Source organism: Cryptomeria japonica, chromosome 7 (genome assembly GCF_030272615.1).
Source record: "Cryptomeria japonica chromosome 7, Sugi_1.0, whole genome shotgun sequence".
In the NCBI taxonomy this organism is placed as follows: Eukaryota; Viridiplantae; Streptophyta; class Pinopsida; order Cupressales; family Cupressaceae; genus Cryptomeria; species Cryptomeria japonica.
Genome location: NC_081411.1, coordinates 653,485,862 through 653,511,894, shown reverse-complemented (window position 1 = coordinate 653,511,894; position 26,033 = coordinate 653,485,862). Strand labels below are relative to the sequence as shown.

The 26,033-nt window shown below is 38.2% G+C and overlaps 1 protein-coding gene across 1 annotated transcript in view; it reads left to right on the top strand.

The window, feature by feature from the left end:
- The window catches only part of LOC131071209 (protein CONSERVED ONLY IN THE GREEN LINEAGE 160, chloroplastic), a 104,144-nt gene extending 81,682 nt beyond the window's left edge, over positions 1-22,462 (top strand). Inside the window, exons 5-9 of the mRNA XM_058006952.2 lie at positions 12,939-13,019; positions 13,129-13,220; positions 14,130-14,225; positions 21,968-22,036; positions 22,161-22,462. Of these exons, the coding sequence (XP_057862935.1) occupies positions 12,939-13,019; positions 13,129-13,220; positions 14,130-14,225; positions 21,968-22,036; positions 22,161-22,299 (477 nt within the window). The 3' untranslated portion in view covers positions 22,300-22,462. The remainder of the gene's footprint in view (positions 1-12,938; positions 13,020-13,128; positions 13,221-14,129; positions 14,226-21,967; positions 22,037-22,160) is intronic.
- Positions 22,463-26,033: the final 3,571 nt, after the last annotated feature.

Sequence of the window (26,033 nt, the reverse complement as noted above, 5' to 3'; positions counted from 1 at the left end):
CCTTTACTCCCAACATATCCCAACTCCCTTCAATACCCCTTATACCTTCCATATCCTTTATCTACCTTACCCCACGGTATGTCCTACCCTTTCCTACATCCCCCACATCCATATCCCTTATGTCTCCCTTTCCCTAACATCCTTTACTTCTCTTCCTTACGTGGCACCTTTCCTTACCACTCTTCACTTCCACATTCCACAACACCTCACATTCCTCTCCCTCTCTACCATGTCATTGCTTGGGCCCCACCGAACTCTAAGATGGAAGAATATTTTTTAAGGCATTTAAAAAAAGAAAAGAGCATCCACCTTACCATTCCCTTTGACCTCTAATTATGGCACATGCCTAAGCCCCTTAATATCCACGATGAGACATGAGGCAAGGTGTGGCATTAAGGAATTAAGGAATAAGGAAGCTGGCCATTGAAGTTAAGAACGTGTCACTTAAATAGGGATTTAAAATCAAATAAAGCAAAATTCAAATTCAGATCATAAAACGAGCATTAGTAAAAATTTTGTTTTGTGCAAATCTAAGTGAATCATTTGGCAGACATGAATTGTAATCTACATCAGATTTTGGAAGCGAATTTATGCAGTCCTGATGCGAATTCAAGCAGAAATTAATACAATTTTGTGAAGGAGATCAAATTTAAGCCAAACAGAGAGGGAGCAAGGAATCATTTTCATGCTAATGTCAAGCAGTTCCAGGTGAATTCGTTTCAAGTCAGAATGAGGAAAGTGATTACAACCACACTTCCATTCAATCCCAACCAAATCAGAGAAGAAAACAAGCAATTCGTGAGGACAAACAAGTTGTTCATATTCAAATCTGGGTGTTTTCCTCCCTAATTTTGTGCAGGTCCAGATCTGATATATCATTTGTAGGTCTGAAAGTGTGATTTCCAGGGTATTCAAGATTGTTTCAGTCTCTTTGGGAAATGAAGGTTCATTTTTCATATAAAGCTTGGTAAAAAAGTGAATAAGAGATAAATTAAAGCAGATTCAAAGCAAATTGAGATCAGAGAAGTGGTGAATTGTAGCAGGTTAGGTTCGACTCCAGTAAATAGGGAAATTTCAATCAGATTTCAAGATGAGGTTTAAAAGTTTGTAAACAAATTCTCATCAGGAGCAGACGTTGAAATCAGACCTGAAAGATGAAAGTCCAAACAAAAACATAAGGATCAGATTCAAGAAGCCCTAAGCTCAGTTCACACGAAGGACTCTACAATGCAATGAAAAATAGTTCAACCGCTTGGAGGTCTTCACAATGCAAGTGATCAAAATCTGATCAAGCTAGCAAATTGCTACAAATGATGCCTTGAAGGCCGATTTGCCTTAGTGCAATGAGGTTACCAAAACTTGATCAATCCAACCAACTAATACAAATCAAGTCAAAAGCACCGATCTGCCTAGGATCAAGGAGGAAATCAAAATCTGATCAAGTTCACTTGTTTGTACAAATGAAGAGTCTACGACCGATTTGGTTGTAAATACAAATGAACACATAAGCACCGATTTGTCTTGACAAGTGTAAAGTGGAAAATTGAACCCTAGTGACTCCCCACCTAGGAGAGAGAAAGGAAGTCACTAGGATGATTTTCACTTGGGAGAACTTTACATTCAAAAGAGGGGCTTGAATCCATTAGATCTAAATCCAAGAGAGACAAGGATGTGAATTCCAAGTGGATTGCAAGGGTTGAAGTGTGATTTGCCCTCTTTTGTAAATGAGAAAGTTGACTTGTTGACTATGTAGAAAAGAGAGAGAAAATGAGTGAAATGAGGAGCTACCGATTCGGGATCGTGTTGTAACTTCGTATCTGAGCTAATTAGATTGATACGGATCTGCCCTGCAAATTTGGAGAAAAGTCATCGGGACCGTGGCGGGAATATACATGGTCCTCCACAAAATCCGCGAAACGAAAAGGGTTCTTCCGTCTCTGCAAATGAAGCCCAGACCTGCAATTACAGCTGCGCACCTGCAACCTACACACATAAAAGAGAGGAGAAGGGGTTGTGGATAGGGTTTTGCCTTAGTCAAACCCCGGTTGAGGAATCAACCTTGAAAGAAAGTAATTGCAAATGCTTGAATGTAAACAATGGAAATGTATACCTAGTAGATCTGCAACTTGTTGATGATGATTGCTTTGCTTCTTGAATATAATCACAAGTGTTGCATGGAATGGCATGTAACATGACAAAACCCTAGCACACATACATACTTGCAAATGAATGTTGAAATATTGCTCCAATGGATGAATGAAGAAGACTTGAATGCTTGAATGCTTGATGATGTATATCTTTGCCTATGCTTGCTTATGATCCACTTCGCTTGAATTTCACCTCCCATTCCTCCTTATGCAAATGAGAAAACCAACTCCCTTTTATACATGCCTCTTGAAGATTAATTCATCTCATAAAAGGCCGACATGGGGGAGATTTAGGATCCCGAAGTGCAGATGGGGCCGAGGGGACCTATCTTGGGGCCACCCTAAGAGGGTGGGACAAAGGCGCCACATCCCTGTCCAAGGGGGATAGGGGCGTGTTGACGTGTATTTTGTACACCATCATACACAGAATAAAATACCTAAGGGTATCTTATCCTCTCTGGAATAAAGTCGCTAACTGCTGAAGATTCGCACGAAGGATCAGTTAGGATGACTTCAAGGTTCCTTTTGGTAGGGTCTCTACATGTGGATAAGCTCCAGTGGTATGATGTGATTTGCTGGAATCACAAGGGGACTTACATTGAACTTCCGATCTGCTTTGCTGGAACACAGGCTCTGACTAACTTGGATTTGAAAAAATGAAAAAGGAAGGGCGAAGAGAGGATCTAATCCTAATACTAAGAATGTAGGAGCAATGACTTGATTTTTGATGAAACTCTAACTAGGTCTTGTTTTGACATCAATGGAACATCTACACAAGACTAGTGCGATCTTCTATGGGAAGCTTTATGATGTTCAAATCATCACCGCAGGCATAGATACCATCCAAGTTGATGCATATCAATGAAGAGGCGACAAATTGAAATTGAGCTTAGGCTGAACGATTCCAGTTGACTACGCAAGGCAAGTCTGCAATCAACAAACTGCTAGTAGTATGGATGTACGAATTCCACCATTAATCAATTGCATTTCCTCCATTCATCTAATCATTTACCATCTAGGATTGAAGACTCAACAAGAAACCATGCAAATTGCAAGAAACGACATATTTCACCATTACTTCAATGAAAATGGAATTTGTTTACAATCAATGGCAACAATTTCTTGCCTTGTCCTCCTATTCTACTCTAATTGCTTCCAACTATTCTCTAACTATTCTAACTATTTACAACTCTCTCTAACAATTGCTAATTATATCCTTTACAAATGAAATGCCTGGGCTTATATAGTGCCCACAATACAATTTGATGGCTTAGATCAATTCAAGATCAATGGCCAAGATTTTACAATGAAAACCCTAATTAGGGTTTGTTACAACCATTACATAACATTTAATGCTTGACCAATGATAAAATTGTATTGCTTGGACACATGTCCCTTCTAGAAAAATCGACCAATGGATAGCCGGGGTAGGTACATCGGAGTTTGTGCCACCTTCCATGAGTTAAGTACATTGAATCTGGACATGCTGAGATGGACTTCATTGATTGGAGAAATGATGACTAGGACGCCACCTCATCTAACACTTGTAACTTGGTAGATATTCATCTTGATGTTGTTGAGAAACTTGCTTTAATTAATTCCTCTGGATCTATTTTTCTTCTTCAACGAGCCCTTGTTCTAACTCCTTGCGTCCTTGATGTGCAGGAAGATGATGTACCTCGCCTTGGAACGCTGGATTGAAAGAGGTCGCCCATGTCCTGGCTAAGACCGTCCCGGCGAAGACCGTCCTGGCGAAGACCGTCCTTGATCCGGCTTGATTTTCCTTGAAGAGACCTCCATTTGATGCCTACACAACATTTCAAAATTAGTAACATGATTTTGCAATACATAACATAAATTAGAGAGCAAATCTTTAGGAAACCTAATGATAAGTCCTTTGTTAACCATTTCCTAAAAACAATTGAGCTAAGGAAAAACAAAATTTCAAAATTCAAAATTAAGGAAATGACGATGAACAATTCAAAATCAAGACAATAAAACCAATATCGCCATACCTCAGGAGAGAGCTAACTCTAGAATGCAAATGAGAAAAATTTGCCTAGGCAAAATTGACGTATAGATAGTCTTCAACGTGATCTTTTCTTCAAAATATCAATTTCGCCACCTTTTGAGTTGTCCTTGACGTGATCTTCAATGCCTTTGACATGATCTCCAATGCCCTGGACAAGTTCGCACTTCCTTGGATAGTACTAACGCCTTCCTTTGGATATAAATTCGCACCTCCTTGAACACAACTTCGTACTTCTCCCTTTGTCTTCCTCAAATCGCATGTAAGAGATGAAAATGATGATGTGAAAATGAAGATTTTCACCCTCCCTTTATAGCGCTCATACCTCTTACCACCATATAGGCCGACTTGGAGATAAAACCACTTTTTAAAATGATTTTTAAATTAAAATGACAAGGCCGACCTCCCTTTGTAGCGCTTCAAATTCGATCTTTATTAAATTAATAATTAATTATTAAATGCCTTTATTTTTAATTAATAAATTTCGATTTTTTACAAAGGCAAAAATAATTAATAAATACATACCATGCGCTATTTAAATGCTTTTAATTAAATATCGATTTTTTTCTAGCATTTAAATAAATTCAAAAAATGTGTTTGAGCGCCAAATTTTGAAGATGAAAGATACGTACCTCATCGCCCTGGTCCCTGACTGAGGGACAGGAGCGATCCATTACCTTGGTCATGACCCTTGCAATTTTTACGTCCAAGGTCCTCATCTCCACGTTGAAATCGCCATTTTAGCTGGGTCCTTTGAGTTAGATTGACTTGCATGTGGGAATGAGTGCCTTTGGATGTAATATCGCCCTGGTCCCTTCCTGAGGGACAGGAGCGATCCTAGTGTCCTGGCTCAAATCTGCAAACTTTTGATCTTTGTTCTTCATTCATTGTCTTCCAAAGGACGTCCTTGACCATGCCTATCTTTGCTTTGTCTTGGTTTTGACGGAACATGAGTGTTTTAGTAAAAATCGCTTTGGTCCTTGTCCAAAGGACAGGAGCAATATAGGCTCTTTGTGCAAATTGGTAGCATTTTAACGTTCAACACTTTGGTATATCACCTTCAAAAGACGCCTTAGACCTTTTACCATCTTGCAAAACCTTGACTTGACGTAAATTTTGAGAGACCTGGCCAATATAATCAATATCGCTCTGGTCCCTTCCTGAGGGACAGGAGCGAACTTCAAGTTTTTAAGCTTGTCCTTGCGTTCTTCAACTTGCCATTACCTTCAATGCGTGAAATGACGTCCCTTGATTCCTCTTGGTGGCTTGATACTTGTTAAACTTTCAAAATCTTGGTCTTTATGGAAATTTCGCTCTGGTCCCTTCCTGAGGGACAGGAGCGAATTAGGATATTTTAGAGCAAATCCCTCAATGTGGCGACCCTTGTAACTTTGTGCTTGATGGAGATGCTTCGAAACGTCCTTGGTACCTTGTTCTTCGCCTTGGAGTGTCCTGATCTTGGAGGGACGGCAATATAATCATCATATCACCCTGGTCCCTTGGAGAGGGACAGGAGCGAATTTGCTCTTGTGGGCCTCATTTCACTTCATCACCTTCGAAAATTATATTCAACGGATTCGCAATGCCTCCTTTCATTCATTCATGCCTTGAGATCGGTTGAAATTTGGCGAGAAAATCATCTACAACAAAAATCGCTCTGGTCCCTTCCTGAGGGACAGGAGCGAACTTAAGCATTTTGGTCCTTTGTTGACGTTTGATAATCTTCAATTTGTCTTCAACGGGTTTGATTGACCTCCTTTCTTGCCTTCGAACATAAAATTTGCTTGATCTTCGCCCAGATCGTACCTTATGAAGAATTTCGCTCTGGTCCTTCAGCGAGGGACAGGAGCGAATTTGACCCTCTAGGCAAAAACTTCATCATTTCGTTGTTTTTGATCAAGTCTGGATGTTCTATCATGCTCATTTCGTCCTTCACCATGCCTTTGATGTCTCGATTCGTCCAAACAAGGTCAGGAATGGCTCAACTAAGCATTTTCGCTCTGGACCCTTGGTGAGGGACACGAGCGATTCGCCTTGGTCCCTTGGAGAGGGACAGGAGCGCTTTTTCGCTCTGGACCCTTGGAGAAGGACATGAGCGAAATTTGACTTTTCGCACTCTCGATCAGGACAATTTTAATGGAATATAACATTTAAGTATAACTTATACTTTAAGTTATATTCCATATATACTTTCAGGATGTTTGAGAGTGGTTTCAGACCTCCAGGAGTTATATTGCAAAATCTAGTTTTTGGAGGTTTTTTCAGTTTCCAGACTTAGTCAAATTCAGGATCAGGGCATTCCAGACTTAGCCAAATTTCAGGATCAGGACCTTACTCAAGCCGGACTTGTTATCCTATGTGATCCCCTGGGCGACGCTTCAAGTTATATTCATTTGATAAAATGCACCTCTTTGGACCTTTTCACATCGTCAAGACGTTAAAATCTTGCAAGGACAAAGCAAAATTGGATTTGTAGCTCCGGTCCTTCACTGAGGGACAGGAGCGATTTTTCCCTTGGAGGCATTTCTGTGCTCATGAAAATCTTCAATTTATATTCAATGGAAAGATCTCGCCTTTCTCCATCACTTCCAATTCGTAATTCATCTTGACCCTGCAGGAATAGTAAAATATTTGAAAACGAGCTCCCGTCCTTCACTGAGGGACAAGAGCGATTTTGCTCCTACAGGCCAAAATAACATGATTTTACACATTTTAACACTTCACAAGGCGAAAACAAATCATTTGAAATGCCTAGGATCAAAATTCAAAAAAGTCAAAATTTGGTCAAAAATATTCAATTGGACAAAAATTCACATTTCATCTTCAACACTTAGACAAATTTAAGCTCTGCATTCAAAATTCCAATTGAAAATAGACCATTTTGGCGAATTCATTTCATTCAAAATTTGCATTCTAGAAAAGGAAATTCAAAAAGCTCCCAAAACTGACTGGATTTTGGCCTGAAAAGACAAAAATAAAAACCCTAGGGCTTGACCCTAAATCCAGACAACTATCGAACTAACAAAACCCTAAAAAAACAAAGCGAAAACGAACAAAACGAGCAAAAAAACATGGGTCCCCATTTGCAATGGGGCGATGTGTGAAAACGTCACAACATCTAGCGCCACGCCCCTGTCCTAGGGGGGACAGGGGTGCCACGCCCCTGTCCTGCCCTATCTTGGGGCCCAGACAGGGTCCTGAGGCTATCTCAGGGCTCAAACATGAAGGGAGCAAGGGGTGAAAATGCAGAAAGGGGTCTCAATTCGGAAGGTGGATGTCGTCGCCAAGGTGAGGACCTAAAATGTGGTTAAAATTGCAGGAGGCGCAATTTTATGACACTACAACAAGGTAAGGCAATCAAAAGTTGATTGATCAAATCATTGCTTACGAATGAAGATGCAAATACCGATCAAGCTTGTAAATGCAAATGAAGGCTATAATACCGATTTGATGTAGGCTCGCTTAGCAAGAATCATGTTGTGTGATTAAAGGTCAAGAAGCCGCCCAAAGGGTTTGAGGCAAATGGAGTCCCAAATGCTGCCACCCTAAGCCAGATTTGAGCAAGTTAGTTTGAATAAGTGAAAGGGTTTTAAATTGCCTACTTTGTGCAAATGAGAGCAAAAATACTGATTAGCAATGAACGAATTGGCACTTGAGGAGACAAGTAATGTGTTCATCAAATTTTGTTTTGTGCAAACCAAGCCCTAAAGACCAATCCACCTTGATGAAGTGAAGTAACTAAAATCTGATCAACCAAACCTGCTTGTACGAATGAAGCTCTTAAGACCGATCATCATGAGCAAACAAAGCACTTAATACCGATTGGATGGTGCAAATGGAAGTTAAATTGTCTCTAGTATGTAGATGTGCAAATCAACAAGGAAAAGCTGCCCCAAACAGCTTTATACAAATGAATAAGGAAAGACCGCCAATGTGATGTTGTACAAATGACTTGCTAGAGGCCGATTTGCCTGGATGCAACAAGGCAACCAAGTTTGATCACTCTAGACAGCAAACTATAAACCGGTGATTTCCAGCTTGGCCTCAAAATACAGGCTAAAGGTTAATCATTTTCATGTCAAGTCGGCCGACACAATGACAAAGGGGGAATTAAGTAAATCAGCGATCTAAGACAAGCAATTTCCAGCTGGGCGTCTAAATTAAATTGAGAGGATGAAGTGCCCCTTGCATAATAAAATGAGTGATTTAAGGATTTGATCCTTCGTGGCAATGAAAATACAATGTTTTAAATATGAGGAGGTGTGAATTAAGGGCTGTGTGTGATTTCTATGGGCTGTAACAAGACACGATAAGCTAGAAATAAAACTGCCCATTGCAAAATGTGTACAGTATTTAATTTTGGTAAACAAAATCTAATCAAAACAAGGAATGTATTTAAGATGTTATTTTAAGTTTGATCTCTCAACGATGCAAGAACCTTTCATTTAATTTCAAGTTGCAAAACATTTAAAATGTTGGCCCTGTGATGAGTTATCATGTCCATTCAATTGCCTATAAGGATGGTTTGATCATTGCATTTGATCAAACCAAAATTGATTTTGCACAAGTCTTATTGCGTGATCAAGCCGTTCTAGGCTAGAAAGCTACTACCCGTCCTAGGCCAGAACCATCCCGTCCTTTGACCAAGGGCATTTCATCCTTTGACTAAGGACATCAAAGTTGGAAATCAAGAAAAATTGGCTAAGGCATGGAAATCAAAGGACAGTCCGTCCTAGACAAGAACGAGGTCCGTCCTAGACAAGAACAAGGTCCGTCCAAGGCAATGACACAATCCATCCAAGACAAGAACAGGGTTCGTTCTTAGCAATGACAATCAGCGTCTAAGGACTAGCACCTCCTTTGCTACATGAAATCAATGCAGACCAGACCTGTCCCAGACCTGCAACTCATCAAATCAGGCATAAAAAGTGAGAAATCAGACATAAATCAGGTCTGAAATGGGCTCATTTCATGATCTTTACACAAAATCAGACTCAAGTCGGTGAAGAATCATGCCTGAGACACAAAATCAGACTTCAAATTAGATGTTTTTGTGATCAGAAAATTCATTTTCAGACTTAAAGAAGGTAGTAGAAAGCATGATTAAGTACTTTTTACAATGTTTTGATTTGAGTTTTATTGTTTCCAGGTTTGATGCAAGTGAAATGAGCATGCAAAGGAATGTGCGAAGAAGGTCAAGGTTTCAAAGCATGGAAGATTTCATCATAACTTCAATGGTGGCAGCGAATGCAAATAACATGATCAGCATGATGATACATTAGCACACTTCAATTGCAAAACATGTGATAAGGATCAGCTCCAAGGTGAAGGAACATCAGCTCACATACAATATCAAGATTTCATCACCTAAGCGAAGACAAGGACCAAGGAAGACATTGCATCACGTCAAGTCTCAAGCTCATACAAGGCAGCTGATAGGATCTTCATCAAATGCAACACTAAGGCAGCTGATAGGATCTTCATCAAATGCAACACTAAGGCAGAATTCCCAAACAAGAGAGGAGCTTGTTAATGCTGATTATCAAGAGATATGCCTCATTCAATTACAACTTGTGATGAGTTACAAAGATCAATCAAGCTGAGGTGGCACCTAGTCATCACTTATTCAATCACATTATTTCATGAGAAGGCATCCAAATTCAATGAACCTGACTCATCTTACTAAGAAGATAATTACCACATGGGCACAAAGTTCAATGTACCTACCATCATATTGGTTGAATTTTCAAAGTAGGACATGTGTCCCCTCAAATGTAAATATATCATTGGTCAAGCATTAAATGCTTTGCAATGGGTGTAACAAACCCTAATTAGGGTTTCTATCTTTTGATCTTGGCCATTGATTGTGAATCAATCTGAGCCATTCAATTGTAATGAGAGCACTATATAAGGCTCCATTTCTTCTTTTGTAATAGTAGTAGTTCAAGAATAGGGAGAATAGTGATAATAGAAATTAGTTCAGTAGCAGATAGCAAATAGTTAGAGTAGAAAGAGAAGGCAAAGATTGTTGCCAAGATATTGTTGCAAAAAACATGTAAACTTCATTGAAGATGTGGTGAAATTGATATGTTGATTCAACAATTTGCATGGTCTCTACTTCTCAATTTGATTTTCATGTTATTTAGATGAATGGAAGAACTTTGTGTATGGTCAATGGTGAAATTCTTATATCCATACTACTAACACCTTGCCGATGGTAACGTGCCTTGCGAGTCAACTGGATCCATCTTAGCCAAAGCTTAACTTCAATTATCGCTTCTTCATTGATATGCATCAACATGATAGTGTCTATGCTTGTGGTGGTGATTTGAAAATCATCAAGCTATCCTTAGGAGATTGCACTAGCCTTGTGGAGATGTTCATAGCATGTCAAAGCAAGACTTAGTTGAATCCCATCAAAAATTGTCCATTGCTCTTACATTCTAGGAGTTAGATTAGCCCTCCTAAACCCTTATCCCTTTTTCCTTTTTTTTTAAATCAAGTGAAATCCCACGTTCCAGCATCATTCAAGCATTCAAGCCTTCAACGTAAGTCCACCTTGCAATTCCAGCAATATCACATCATATACAACCGAGTCTTTAAGAGCACGCCAAGACCTGACATACGAGAACCTTAGAGTTGTCCCACTTGATCACGCAGCTTAGCATTTGGGAGTCTTTGTTCAAGAGAGGATAGAATATGTAGTATTTTATTCTGTGTTGCATAGTGTGTGAAAACACCATCAACAGGAGCCGACCTTGGTTTTGCTAAGTCAAGTGCTCAGTTTGAAGAGGCACAACCCTTGCCAGGGGAAAAGGGATGTGGTGAAGAGAGACATTGTTTCTAAAGGATGACACTCTTGGTAAAAGAGGTGGCTCTCCGTCCTCTCTTGGGGATATATAAGGCAGACCACCGATTGAAGGAAGAGCATGAAACAGGATCAGATAAGAGATTCTGAGATCTGAATTGAATCTAGTAAAGCAGAAATTTACATTTTACAAGTAATTAGTGTGCAATATAGATAAGTCTATTGTTTATTATGGAATCTCCTATGAAGTCTGTAATTTATTTATTATCGAATTGCATGGCCATTCCATCAAGGATTTAGGATTGGTAATTATTCATTGGATTTTGATAAAGCAATCATATTAGAAATTGGCAAGGGAACATAATATGCAGATGCAAGAGTACAGGTCCCCTCAATTGAGTAGACACCCATTGAGTTGGTTGCTTGTGGGCCAAGGGGTTGTATTGACTTGGTTGGTTGTTCAACGCTCTTGGGCTTAGATGTGGAGGATAGTTTCCTAGCATCCTATGGTACTTTCCCCTCAAGTTTCTAATATGGTTGAAGCTATAGTGTGCATGTTTACAGTAGGAAACTTCATTATCATTTGTTTCATTTTATTTGATTAGTTTTCCTAAATTCAATTACTATTGTGTAATCTAGTGAAAGAATACTCTTGTAAATAGATTGTATTTTTGGATTTGTTATTTTTTTGGGAAATATTAGGTATATCCCAAAAGGGGACATTACAAATCTTTCACACAGCTGACACTTTTTCCAATCAACACCATTGCATCTAAAACCTAAATCCATCATCAATCATTGCATTGAAAGCCTAAAGCTTCGTGAACTATAGGACATTATATTTTGCAAAACAGGAAAATCTTCCTTAGATTTGCACACATCATGCCTGTTGAAACCTAACTTTATTGATTTCTGATGCAAATTAAATGGCTGGAAGCTAGACCGTACCCTAAAGAGCTAATTCCCTGGTTACCACAAACATTAAGGGCCTTGCTCGTTTCCCATTAACTCCCTTAGCTACCTTCTCCTTGATTAACAATTTGGCATTGAAATCATGTCTACCTTGATATTTTCAATGACTAGAGCCAAAACAAAAATGCAAATCTGATTCTTAACCTTCCACAGACACTCATTATTTGGATAACAACACTCAGGCCCTAGTATTCAATCAGATCTCAGACAACTCAGATTAAAATTACTGTTTATGCATCAGTAAAAGTAAAGGTTCACTTTGGCTCTATCCACTTTCTAAAGAGGAATAGGCTTAACTTTGTGAGAGTGTAGAAGCTTGTTGTAGTGCATAGTGCATTGTGTCTAATTTATTTCAACACACTTGAGTATAGCTAGAGTCTAACACAATGATGGGGTGTAGAGGCCAAGGAGTCACAACAATTTGATGATGATCATGATGTGCAGATGGGATTGGAGGATATAGTCGCTTCATCATTAGATGATTAGTAATCCATAAGGAATGATCCAGGGATTTTATCATTTAATGATGGCTGCAAGTACTGTTGGACATGCCTTATATTTGCCTGCCAGTGAAAGTTCTTGGGTTCTTTATTTTTGGAACTTGTTATAAATGTCATGCATATAGTCCCTTCATTTCTGCATCAGTTATATTAATAGCAAAGCGATTTCCATTCCTACAAGAAATTTTCCCATTTAGATCATCCATAGCGAGAAGATATCCAAGGAGAGATGTTGTCTGCAACATTGTGACAGCTCTTATTGAATTGGGGTTCCAAGACTCTGCTGGAGGCTACTAGATAGTTTGTTAGTCTCTAGTTTTACTTTCTGATGCTACTAGTGAGGAGACACTGAATCTCATCTTTGATGCATGGTATTGGACCAGGGAGTTTCTTGTTGAAAAGTTAAATCATTTTCTTGCTTGTGGGGTCTGCACCCTTGTCGTCTTGCTTCGTTTCAGATAATAATATTATTTTATTTTCAGGATATATTAATGCGCAACATCAATAGTAACCGAGAAGACCCTGCTGTCGTTGCTGCCCGATCAAGGGAACAGTATATTCAGGTATATGAATATATTTAATGAAATCTCATTCCTGTTAAGTTAGGATAATTATCTGGAAAATTAATCGATTCATGTTATCTGAATATGGATTTAATTCTAATTGTTACAGTTGAAACAAAGGTTACAGCTTATCACTTTGGCCTTGGGTGGCCTTGGCACTGTGAGTGCTTATGTATCATATTCTCCAGAAGTTGCTACTAGGTAAGGAAATACTATCACGTCTTTTTAACATAAAGTTTTATATGTCTAATTCCACATATATCATAGTCAAATTCAGAGTCAAATCTTGCAGGGTGAAATTGTTTTTTGTGTTTGCGAGTCATTGGCTAAAAATGGGATGCAACTCAAATAGAATTGCTCTTATGTTATCTAGATGTGAAAAACATGCTGTTGTCTTCCTTAAGATGTTATTAACTCAAGATATGTACAAACCCATGCCTTGTGAGACCCTAGTGAGAAATTACTGTAACCATGAAGGACATTAAAATAAGAGAAAGACCAGTAGAGCAATGATAAAAAAAGTTCCTCAGCATTTTCATCTTTTTCGAGCTGCTCCATACCAAAATCAGCTCTTTCAAGTTGAGTCTTTGATCCAATTCCAATTTGATTTCCAGTTTATTCCCACCAATGACAAAAGTAACAGTCTTATTTTTAGACTGAAAGGCTTTTCTTTAGGGACATAAATGGGACACACTTTCCTAAAATATAAAGTCATCTAATAGAGAAGAAGGGGGTTCTTGCCCAACTCAGAGTGGATTTTTCCTGATAACAATTTATAGATTATTTTGCAGGACCAAAAAAGTGCTCAAATGAGATTCAATTTTGTTTGTATAACTTATTCTGAGCAACGCCTTTGTTGTATTCATGTACCTTGTTATTTAGAATGCGGTACAAATATACTATCCTTTGGTTCTCATGTAGGTTTGAAGCTTACTTATGTTAAATTAGAATTAACTTCTCCAGGACACTTATGTTCTCAAGGTAGCTATTTATTGAAAAATCTGTTACGGTCAGTTGAATGAGTGTCTGATGTTAAGTGGGGATATTTTGACATAGCTTGTCAAGAGTTGTTGAATTCACATTCATAGAGTCTTTTTGTCTCCTGAGCAGCTTTGGTGTTGGATTTCTTGGATCCCTTGCATACATCCGCATGCTGGGAAACAGTGTGGATTCTTATGGGAAGCAAGGTGTTAAGGGGGCTGCAAGGTAGTTCTTACATAACTCAACCAAAATTCTTAAGTTTGCATTCTCTTTCTTTACATTATTTAGTATTTGACTGTTTTAGGCTTAACCATTCTAGTTATATTTCATTGTCGTGGTATTTAGGATTTTCCAGAAACTTTGTTAGATGATCTCTCAGTAAGTTCCTTTTCTGCCAAATATTATTTTTGATGCTTTCCATCTTGTTTGAAATTTCTGTAGAGAAATATTATTTGATGCGACAAATCTGATATATAAATTGTCAACAAGAGTGTCAGCTATGGTAATGCTCATTGTGAGCGGAAAAACTATGTTGCCAGAAATGAGAAAAGGAAATATGATGGCAACAGCAATGGCAGTAGGTGGGGTTGGAGAGGTTATGGTGCAAGGAACATATTAATGTGTGTTTGTATTTGGTTAACAGGAGAATGATAAAAGAAGGAAGAGTATAATGGATAAATTAATAATTATTGAATCCATCAGTTTTTGTCTTTACTTCTTAGAATTGGGATTATGCTTGGAGCTGGAGAATGGAAATTGTCCTATGGGTAGAAAAATAGATGGTTAAATCTAATTTTGAAATTAATACCAAGTGGGAGTTGGCATCTTGCCCACAATAATTTCAGATCTCTTAACCCTAATAAATTTAAAGAATTTCATACGATGGTTTGTATTGGCGCAATGCTGGGATTATCATCAATGGTTTGTGTAGCCATGGTAACTCTAATATATGGCATGTACCTTTAGAAATATTTATTTTTCAAAATTTCACCTTTCTTAGAGATTTATCAGCCATCCACATTGCTAATAGTTCAAGACTCACTTCAAATATCATTAGAGTCACAAATTATACTAGGCTTGGTCTCAACAATTCAAAGTTTTCTATATTGAAGTAATGTTGAACTAAACATATGTATGCTCCAAGGTTGTGTTAAATTGAAAATAGTTAACTGTTATCCACAGCCACAAAGTTGACCCCAGTAAGTTTAAATCTTGTATTCCTATTGAAATAGTATGGGGGAGCATAAAAAAGCCACATGATCAAAAGTTGGTTTTATATTGTGTGATTTTTTAGTCGTTAGCCTCAAGCGTCTGGGGTTGATGAGATGTTCTATTTGTGGGTAAATTGAGATTGATGCATAATTTGTCTTTGGTTGGCATGTTACATATAGAATCTATTCTCGAAAAATATGCTGACGTGGCTTGTTTGCGAGACTAGATTGTTTGTTTGTGGGTGGAAAGACTTTGATCCGTCTTCAACAATTTAGAGTTTTCCATATTGAAGTAACTTAGTAAAGTTGAGCTAAACATATGTATGCTCCAAGGTTGGGATAAATCAAAACATAGTTAACTGTTATCCATAGCCACATGGCCGATCCCAGTAATTTTAAATCTTGTATTCCTATTGAAATAGTATGAGGGAGCATTGAAATAGTATGGGAGTTGCTGCCGCAGGTGCTGCACTTGCTCTTTGTGCAGCCACAAGTCTCGCTTTGCCACAAGCTGGCGCTCCCGAGCTGTCTTGACTCTTTACCATGTACACAACTTCCATGGCATCCTGTGCTTTTCGTTCTAGCTGTGTAGTTATTGCTGCCGGACGTTCCTCCAACTCTACCAATTTGGCATCCTTGCCATGGTTACTCATTACTGCTCCAATTTGTGCTCGAGTGCCACTGTCAGCTTCTGCTCTGCAGTGGTAAGTTTCTCTTGTAGTGCCAACTCCTCTCGTACGGTTGCGACCTCCTCCAGTGCAACTACTCTCCTTACCTCGGCCTCTCCTGCCGAGTGTGTTGCCCTTTGAAACTAATAAAAATATCTCCCTGAATGAGCTCTCCATGCCATGTAGGGTGGATAATATGCCACCTTGACTGTCCTCCATCTCAGCTCGATGCCATGTCTCAATCATTTCTGGTGTCTTTGTGGCTGGCCACCCACAGTGCGTGAAGTGCTGTGCAAACTCCTCACAGCCACTCCTCATGAAGGCAAGAAGCCTCTTAGCCTCCGATACAATACTCATATCCACCTGTCTCGCTAGCTTTGTGACCCCTCGGGTGACTGAAGTACTATCATCCAACTTTGCCAAAAATCTTCTTATGGACCCGAGAGCATCCCGTGGGTTGGGTTTTGAAACCTGGATATGGCTCTCCTCCTTCCTGCTAGATTCGTTGGTCACCATCTTAGATTGTAGGGTGGCCTCCCCAAGATGTGTACTCTCCTCAATATCTATAAACACTTTCTCCTTCTCAGCTAGTGGTTCACGAGTCCCCTCTTCCTTCTTGTTGTGCTCCACTGCTTGCTTAGTATGCGGTTCCATCTCTATATGCTTTGCCCTTCCTCCCCCCTGTTGTAACTCATTTCATAGGTGAGTGCCTTCTATTGTACGTGGTGATGGCGGTGGAGGTGCGCTTGGTGCCACATCAAACTTACCTAGCCAATTGTCCAGTGAAGCATCTACCTCGATATCCTTGGTAGGTGCACCTGTGGTATTTTCTGGTACGGTGCTCCCAACTAGTATGGTGCTCCTTGGTACAGTGCTCCCAACTGGTACGATGCTCCTGACAACTATGGTATGTGGAGGCCTTGTCTGCCATGCAATGGCCACAAGGGTAGCCTCTAGTAGCCCTTCAGGCATTGCAATCTGTAGAACTGTATTTGGCAAGAGTAAGTGTGTTGTTGGAGATAGCCGGGCTAGTGCAAAGGTGATGTCATGGCTTGCTGAAACCCTCGTTGATAGAATCCCTCCTTCAGCTATGCCAACTCTTGGTGGTGGTACAACTATGGAAACCCTCGGGGGTGGTATGACTATGCTCACCCCTAGCTGTACTATTTCATTTGCACTGTTTGCACCATCCCTCATGGCTGTCAGCCTGTCACGTCCTCCAGCATATCCTCAAGCTGAACTTCCCCTTTGTCTTGGTCACTACCATGAAGTGCCATCTGGGACGTATTATCTCCACTCTCACTTTCGGTGGATGAAACCTCCACTATGTCCTCCTCACTAGGGCTGCCTTCATCCTCAACACCCTCATCCTCGACAATCCACTCGATGTTGTCCTGCAACTGTTGTCGTCTCTTCTTCGAGGGTTGAGAATGCTCATCTCCAACTGTGAGTGTATCTAGATGCATCCAATAAAACATGGCCAGTCTATTTGGTTGCACTCGGCTGAGAGGTTGGAACTGTCCCCAACTGTTTGCAGGTTACTGCATGCAAAGTGCTTCCAAGAAGAGTGCGATGCCGTGATGGCACATGTAGAATGTCTTGTGCTTGAGAGTTAGAAATTCCTTGATGTGTTTTGAGAGCATTGTTGCCCAATTGTACACAGTGTTGTTCATGCACCCATTCATCACCCATATCATCCACACTACTATGTTCAAGGCCTTGTTGGCACCCATAAGGCGACTCTTCACCGGGTCGATAATGCATCTCCACTCCGTTGTTGCAATGAAGCTCTTCTTGACTCCCTCGCTATTGCTACTACTCCACAAGCTCTCCCTCTACCTCTTCATCAAATCACTCTGGCATACCAACTCCAAAAACCTTTTCTTTTCTTCCTTCTTGATCTTTTTTGAGGGTTTGGCCACCTTGTACCCTCTCGATGGAATGCCAAATACCCTTGTACAACCATTTTAAGTGGAAATGGATGCCAATGATTATGCAATGGAGGCTGTTCATTGGAAGGAGGAAGGCCTATATGTAATCATTCAGAGCTTTGCAGAGGGGCCAATTGTATAGCACATACAATAAGGAGTTGTATTCGCTAGTGCAAGTGGTGAAAAAGTTGGAACACTATTTGTTGGGCAAAGAAGCAGTTGTTTATATGGATCATCAACATCTTCATTATTTGCATCCTGAACTAAACTTCAGTAACCATGGCATTACAAGTGGATGAAGTTTCTTCAACAATTCCAATTGGTGGTCAAGTACGAGGAAGGTGGCTGATATGTTGTCTAGGTTGCCTCTTCTTTCCATGGTGAGTACTCTCTCTCAGTTGGAGCCTTTTGCCAAACATGTATATGCTGAGGATTATGAGAATGACAAAGATTTCAGTGACCTATACAAGTAAACAAAGAGAGAAAGTGGCTGATTTTGAGCCAAATTTAGACTTTTCCTCCAAGGACTTACGTACAAATTGGGAAAGCTTATATGCTCCAAAAAGAAGAAGTTTGCTGTTCATGTGTGAAGTTCATACCTCAAGGGCTTCAAGTCGTTTTGGTGTGACTATGGCAGTGGCAGATTTTCAAAGGTATGTGAATTGGCTGTATATGCGAGTGAATTTTTTGGGATTCATTTGGTGTTGCAAATTGTGGTGTATAAGCAAGCCAAGTAATTGTAAGTTAGGATTGTATAAATCACTAGTTGTATCTTCAAGGTCATGGAAGAGCATCTCCATGGACTTTGTAAGAGGTTTACCCATATTTAAGAAGGGGCATGATTACTTATTCGTTGTGGTGAATTGATTTGGCAAGACGCATGTGCTCATTCCATGCAAAAAAGAAGCTCAAGATGGCAGTGAAGCAGCTGTATTCTTTTTTCATTTGTGGGTTCATTTTGCTTTTTCGGAGTGTCATATCAGATATAGATCTAGGTTCTTGGGGAAATTTTGATGTATGCATTGGGAGAAAATGGATACTTTCTTGAACTGTTCTACTACTTTAAATCCTCAAATTGATGGGCAAATGGAAATGGTGAACCACAACTCGTTGCAACTCGAGGGGTTATCATCAGAAGTATCCTAAATTATGAAATGAGAATTTGGTGTATATAATAGGGCAGTTCATGCATCCACCAAATTGTCATCTTTCGAGGCATGTTTTGGTTATTTGCCTCCTAGTCCTTTAGACGTTGTCTTGGGACAGTCGAGAAGAGCAAGAAAATGTGGATTCAGAGGTCTACAAGACTGAATGATTCATCGACAAGGTTTGGTAAATCCATCTCCAAGTGTAGGAGAACTTGAAGTCTCAATCTAAGTACGAGTGCTGAAATGGACAGCATAGGGTGGGCATAAGTTTAAAGTGGGAGATTTCACTTTGGTGTACTTAGGCAAAGCGAGACTTTAAGGACCAACTAAGATGTGTAAGCCAATATGGTATGATTTGTTTCAGATTTTGGAACAAGTGGGAGAGAATGCCTTTCATTGGATTTGCCTCCTTGCATGAAGATGTACTCTCTCATAAATATTGACATCTCCATTTGTTCGAGCCTTGTATGCTTGACGAGAAGAGCACTTGTTGTTACGTTCCATTAATGATTTAGCTCCAAGTAGCCAAGAGGAGCTGAAGGGTGATGTGGTGCTGGACAAGAAGGTGAGGTGGACAAGAAGAGGAAGAAGTGAGACATGGTTTGTAGGGTTGAATGGGCAACTACCGAACAAGGCTAAGTGTTATCCCAGAGAAGATGTGGGGAAGAGATTTCCTCACTTGTTGAGTCCCTAAGCTTTTGGGAACGGAAAAACACCTTATTTGGGAGGTGTAATCTGAAAAATGAATCGTAGTTGCCTGACCATATGGTCAAGTGTCTTTTCTACTAAGAAGTTGTTTAAGGACTATGGTTGCATTAGCACACGTTTCGCCCATTTGGTTGCTTTTGAAGCCATGTTGTTTGATCTCCTGTCAAAGTTAGCATTGGGGTGATTTGAAGCATATGAAGGGGTTAGAAAGTGGGCGATCAAACAATGCTTTTGAGAAAAAATAAATTATGGTGACTAAAAAACCCTTATTTTTTGTCATTTTTATTTTCAACAATTTGAAATCTTGATTAGTAGAGGTGTGAATTGATTGTTAAGTGATTGGAAGGATTTATTCACCACTGGTGAAAAGCAATTAACTTTTGAAAAATGACTGCCCCTCGACCTTATTGGGGGCTGCCATTCCCAAATCCCCTCTCTATTTCGAAAAGCAGAAAGTAAAAATTGTTTCGAGTTGCATTGGATGGGAAGAAATTATTTTCTACATTACCCTGAGTTTTTGGGACGGGGGGATGGGGAAATGGGTTTCCAGGACGTTTTTTTTTCTCGGAATAGGGGACGACTATATATATATATCTGAAATTTAATCATAGCAACATAATAGCATTTATAAATTAGAGTTTTTTTCTCGGAATGGGGGACGACTATATATATATATATCTGAAATTTAATCATAGCAACATAATAACATTTATAAATTAGAGTCTTGATTCTAATTCTAATTTTATAATCTTTTTTCCTTCTTATACCAAAATCAAAAAACCCTTTCACTTCTGAGTCTCTGACTTCACGTTTTCAGTTTTCACCAGAATATTTTTTAGTTTCCAATGTTTCAAAAAACCCTGCCGTGAACTCCTCCCGTCTGACACCCAACAATGTTTTCTTTTTTTCGTTTGAACTTTGGGAAGCAATATGATATCATATACTAATTACTCTATGATATCGATATAGTATTATATTGATATCATATTGATATTGATATAATACTATATCGATATTATCTGAAATATTAAACAAAATAAAACTTTGCAAAAAAAATAAATTAATCGCTTGTAAATTATTATAATATTTATTATTTATTAATAATTATTAAATTAATTTATTAATAAATATTATAATAATTTACAAGCGATTAATTATTAAAATTTAGAAAAACTTTACTCGCTGCGATCAGGGATCTGGATTTTCTAAAAAAAAAATTAATTGCTTTCAAAACTGAAAAATAATATTTTTAAATTTTTTTAATAAAAAAAATTGTTTTTTAATTGCCCTTAGCACCGGAAACGGCTACCTGTCCCGGGACGGCTTGGGCGTCCCCTGCTGTCCCAGGGACGGTCAACGGTCCCCAGAAAAATGGTTGACCGTTTCCGAGTTTCTAGGATGGTTTTGCGAAAATTTTCGGGGATCAGGGATGGCTTTGAAACGTTTCCGGCCGTCTTCAAGTCCCCGAAACGGTTTCCGTTTCCAAAACGAGTGCCTTAAGGCCGGAAATGCATTTCCAGGTAACACTGATTATTTCCCTTTTATCTGGATTGAAATAACAAAAACAACGTACCAACCCACCACCCTATTTTCATGAATTTTTCAGTTTCTTTAGTTTTCTGATTAAATGCTGAGAAATTGAATTCCATTTACAGTTTTTGTTTCCTGAGCCGACCCTGATTCCCAGTAATGCTCCTATCGTCAAAATAGACTGGTGTTCTCTAAATTCATTCTTTCTGCTTCTCATGCATTATTTAACTTTATATTTGGTATCTATGTTATTTATTTTATTTGCGGAGTTTTTCTCCAAGTTCAATTCCAAGTTGAACTTTTGGGCTGCCAAGTTTTAGAGGAGTGTGATATTTTGAAATTTTTATGGAATGATTGATCATTGTAAATCTTTATATGGTATGAATAATGGTGATTAGATGTTATTAAAGAAGAAAATGATTTACTGTTTGTTTATTTTATCATTATGAACTATATCATGCCTTCGCAGTTTGTTGGTTCAACTTTGTCTGCCACTCTCTAACATGCATTTCACGAGTGGGTTGCAGTCTTGGAATATATTATATAATATCATATGTTTTTTAATGTGACACAAAGTTTTAAGTGTGAAACTTTTTCTATAAAAAATATAAATTTCAAAAATTTCAATTTTTTTTAATCTGATCTTTCTAATTCAATACTGGAATCTTTTTCTATATATGTTTAGTTTATGACACTGCCTAGTAGATAATCAGTCATTTTTTTTTTGATCATCTAACGTTCTATCTTGACAAGCTATCCTTTTATCTGCAGAGGAGTTCTAGGGCAGCCGAGGCTATTGGTTCCTGTGATCTTGGTCATGATGTATAATCGTTGGAATGGGTGAGTAATATGTGCTAAATAAATGAACTATATTTTTGTTTGTAGTTTTTGTTTTTGTGGTTATTTTTTCCCAAATTTTAATGGTTATTGTACACACGAATGGAATTTTTGTTATTGCTGACAGGATCCTTGTACCGGAATACGGGGTTGTTCATCTAGATCTGATACCAATGCTAGTGGGATTTTTCACATATAAAATTGCTACCTTTGTACAAGTTGTTCAAGATGTTCTTCCTACTACAGGAGGGAAAGTACAACCTTGATTCCCATGCAGGATTTCTTCCTCCAATCAATTATTTTATTTATACCCTTGATAACTTGTCTTAGTTCACATATTTGTGGGAGTTTATCTAAACTTAGGAATGAATAGATATATGTGTTTCAATTCTTATCTGAATATGTGCATTCAACATAAGTTTCTTCCTAGCAACGATTTTGTGATGTGTTTTCATTATTATATATGTTACCCATAAATTTGGGTTTGGTTCTTTAATAAGTACTCGTTTTTCTAATTTGTTGTGAATCCAAACATCAAGGTAGGGGAAAGGACCGAGTAGTTGAGCATGTACCAATTGTTGTGAGGGTTGTTGATACCTTTTGTTCCAAAAATTGAACAAATAAAACCTATTGTTTGAAACAAAAAATATCAATTTTTGTTAGGAAATGTACCAACAATTGTTAGGAAATGTACCAATAGTTGTTAAGAAATGTACTAATATTGTAAAAAGTAACCAATCAGGGGATGCCATGTCAGCTGCACAACTACTGGGGTCTCTTTTGCACACCTATTGGTCTCACTTTTTTTTGGGGCTGTTTTGGACACCTTGGCAAAAAGCATGCTGATGTGGCATCATATTTGATGATGTGGCCCTGAAACCTTAGTTATAAGCAGGGGACTTGCCAAGTAAGCTGCTGTAAAAAAATCGGAGTGATTTGAAATTTCCAAGTAGGATTTTGAGAAGCGCGAAGTTAGGGTGCACAACTACTGGGTCCTTTCCCCTAGATGATGGCCTTGATATTGGATTGGGGAAGAAAACTATTATGAAAGTTGTTTCCTATGGAACAAATTAATTAATGAGACTATGAGTGTACCCACTTATCTGTTAGCTTTTTGCACTAGCCAAGACCTTTGTGTATGTCTTGTTTTCGTATGCAATGCACACTTATAGGTGTTTTGTATGGGATTGTGTTTTAGGAGATTTTTTATTTTATTTTGTAGGTTCAAGAATGCAATTAGTAGGGGGGATCATTAGCAATCCAAGCCTACACATGATTTGGCTTTTTCTTGATGCCTTGTGATTACGAAGAATTGACATATGATTTGAACCATAGTTACAAGACTTGGGCTTGACTTAAAATCAACCACTCGATTTTTGAGTTGGACTTGGACTTGGTCTTAGTTCTTAAACTCAACCTAGACTTGACAAATTGAAAAAAAACCATCAAATAAAGAGATATTTAAGGGTTAAAATTTTATTGTGCACCTTTCAACTAATAATCTTTAAAGACATAACTATTTTAATAGTAGTTACTTTGTAACCAAAATTTTTAGTTAGAAGGAACACCTTTTTAAATATATAAATATTATCAAATGTACACAAAACTCATGGATTATGAAATCTATGACATCAAAACAAATATCAAAATTAGAAGTATAAGTATGTCTCAAAAGAGCTTTTATTACTCGTCACACCATTCATACTTGTATGGAAATCGCTAGTGGACATCTAAGATAGGTCCTTGATGATGATGTGACCATAATATCTACCTCTATATCAGTGACACCGACATCCAATGGGTCTACTCATGTTCCTCCATTGCCATGGTTACTATCTTTGCCTTCAGATTTTTTCGATCAACCCATGCAAATTCGTCCACATTGAAGATGGTATCCTCAACTTATGTTATCCAATTTGATTGTGGACCAACTTCCTCTAGAGTGATGGGAAATAAGTTGGTGTCCAAGATTTGATTGTGACATGTTTCCCTATTTTTGAACTTGGCTGGAATTTTTTTTTGAACATTTTGTACATGATTCGATTCCTAAGTCAGTTTGAAAAATATGCATTCTAGGTGTCTCCAAATTATATTCATAGACACCCTCTTGAGTTGAAGGTAAAAGCCAATTAGCTGCAAAGGAACTACGTCGTCAAGATCCTTGGATCATCATGAGGCATAGGCTATTTCTTAGGACTAAAAGCGACTTGACATATTGATGAAAAGCACAAAAACTGTTGTACCCTGAAATGATTAATTCATTTAACCGGTTTATAGGACCAATCTTGATAGTATTTTAAGAAAGGTGGACAGTTTCTGAGTTGACCCAATTCACGAATTTTGAGATTTTAAAGCTCCTTTTTTTGTGACGTAGTTCCAGAAAAACAATTAAATCTGAGTTTTGAAAACTTGTGGGGTGCTTTTTTTTTTGGGTTCTACTCACTATTATGTTTGGATTATCCCAACAAATTTTCGTGGCAAAAGGGTTAAGGGTTCAAAAGTTATCAGTGTTTTCTCCTCTTATGAGCTATCACGGTTTTAATAATAAAATGTGGAAGTTTAAACATGTCATCCTTCTCTATACCCAGTAGCATGGAAGAGGCATATGAGCAATATGGGGAGTATTTCCTAGAGCGATTTCATTCCATGGAACACAATTATCATTGTCTGTCACCATAGTGAAAAGGGTAGCACTTATAATTGTCTCATTAAAGATGGCCCCTCTCATAACAATTGCATTTTTTTTTTAATCTCTACAATTAATCATGCTTCATTGCCAACATCGTAATGGAAAGAATTGATCTCGGAGGTATGAATATGTAGCATCATAAATTGTACACCTTTAATTAGAGTGTCCAATTGCACACTTTCCTAGCACTCATTGTAATGCATGCCAAAATACCTTAGGGAAATAAACATAATCTAACCACAAATAGAGATAATTATTTTTACAAACATTTACTAATCAACATATGCAACTATGAACATATGACATATACATATAAAATGCAACATTTTCTATCTACAAGAATGCATAGGACATCATAAACATGATCATAGTATCATATAACACAAGCGGAAAATAAAGATAACATAACATCCATTCCCCTAGGGTCTCAACGTCACTACTTAATGAATAACATCTTCATACTATTATATTTTCTATTCATCCTTAATCTATAGGTTCATTTTATAACATCAAACCAAATGTTCCTAACTACCATACTTGCATTAATCATCTAACATTTCATGAATCCATATATCCATCTCCACAAATAGGACTAGATCATTTCCTTAACAATTTTGTTACATATCATCAAGATTACTATTCATATGTATGTACATGATTCATATCAACAAGTATTTAACCTTCCATAATCACATAATTCCATTTAGATCTACATATACAAGTCTATCCCAATCTTAAACATAACGAACATTTCCATAATATAAACCATATGCCATATGCTATTACATCATCTTATTACATTCCAAGATCATAGTCTACACAACATCATGTTACATGATATTACAAATACAAAAGTACATAATCTTCTTTCATATTTACAATGCCATTGTGAATACAACGTTATCCCAAATACATAGAAATCGGCTCCATAGATCATTTGCATAATGAAGAACAATAGAATCCATATCCATGCACTTAATCATCCAATGAAGAATATCTCAATGGAAGAAGGCATTAGACTACTCGACCATGTGGAACCAAATAGGAACCACCACCCGTGCTAGGAGATGACATGAGGTTCCAACTCTCACTCAAAACCTAGGCTGACACCTAACAACCAAGGGACTCAACATGACATTACAAAGGTATACAACATATCAATAGCCAAATCACATGACAAGGCTAAAAGAAAATCAATAAACTCTCCTAGAAGGGTAACAACTAATCAAGGCATAAGGACCATGTTCATATGTAGGAGTGGAGTGTCATTGCATCCTATCCTCACATAGAAGGGAATATGGCCAACCATGA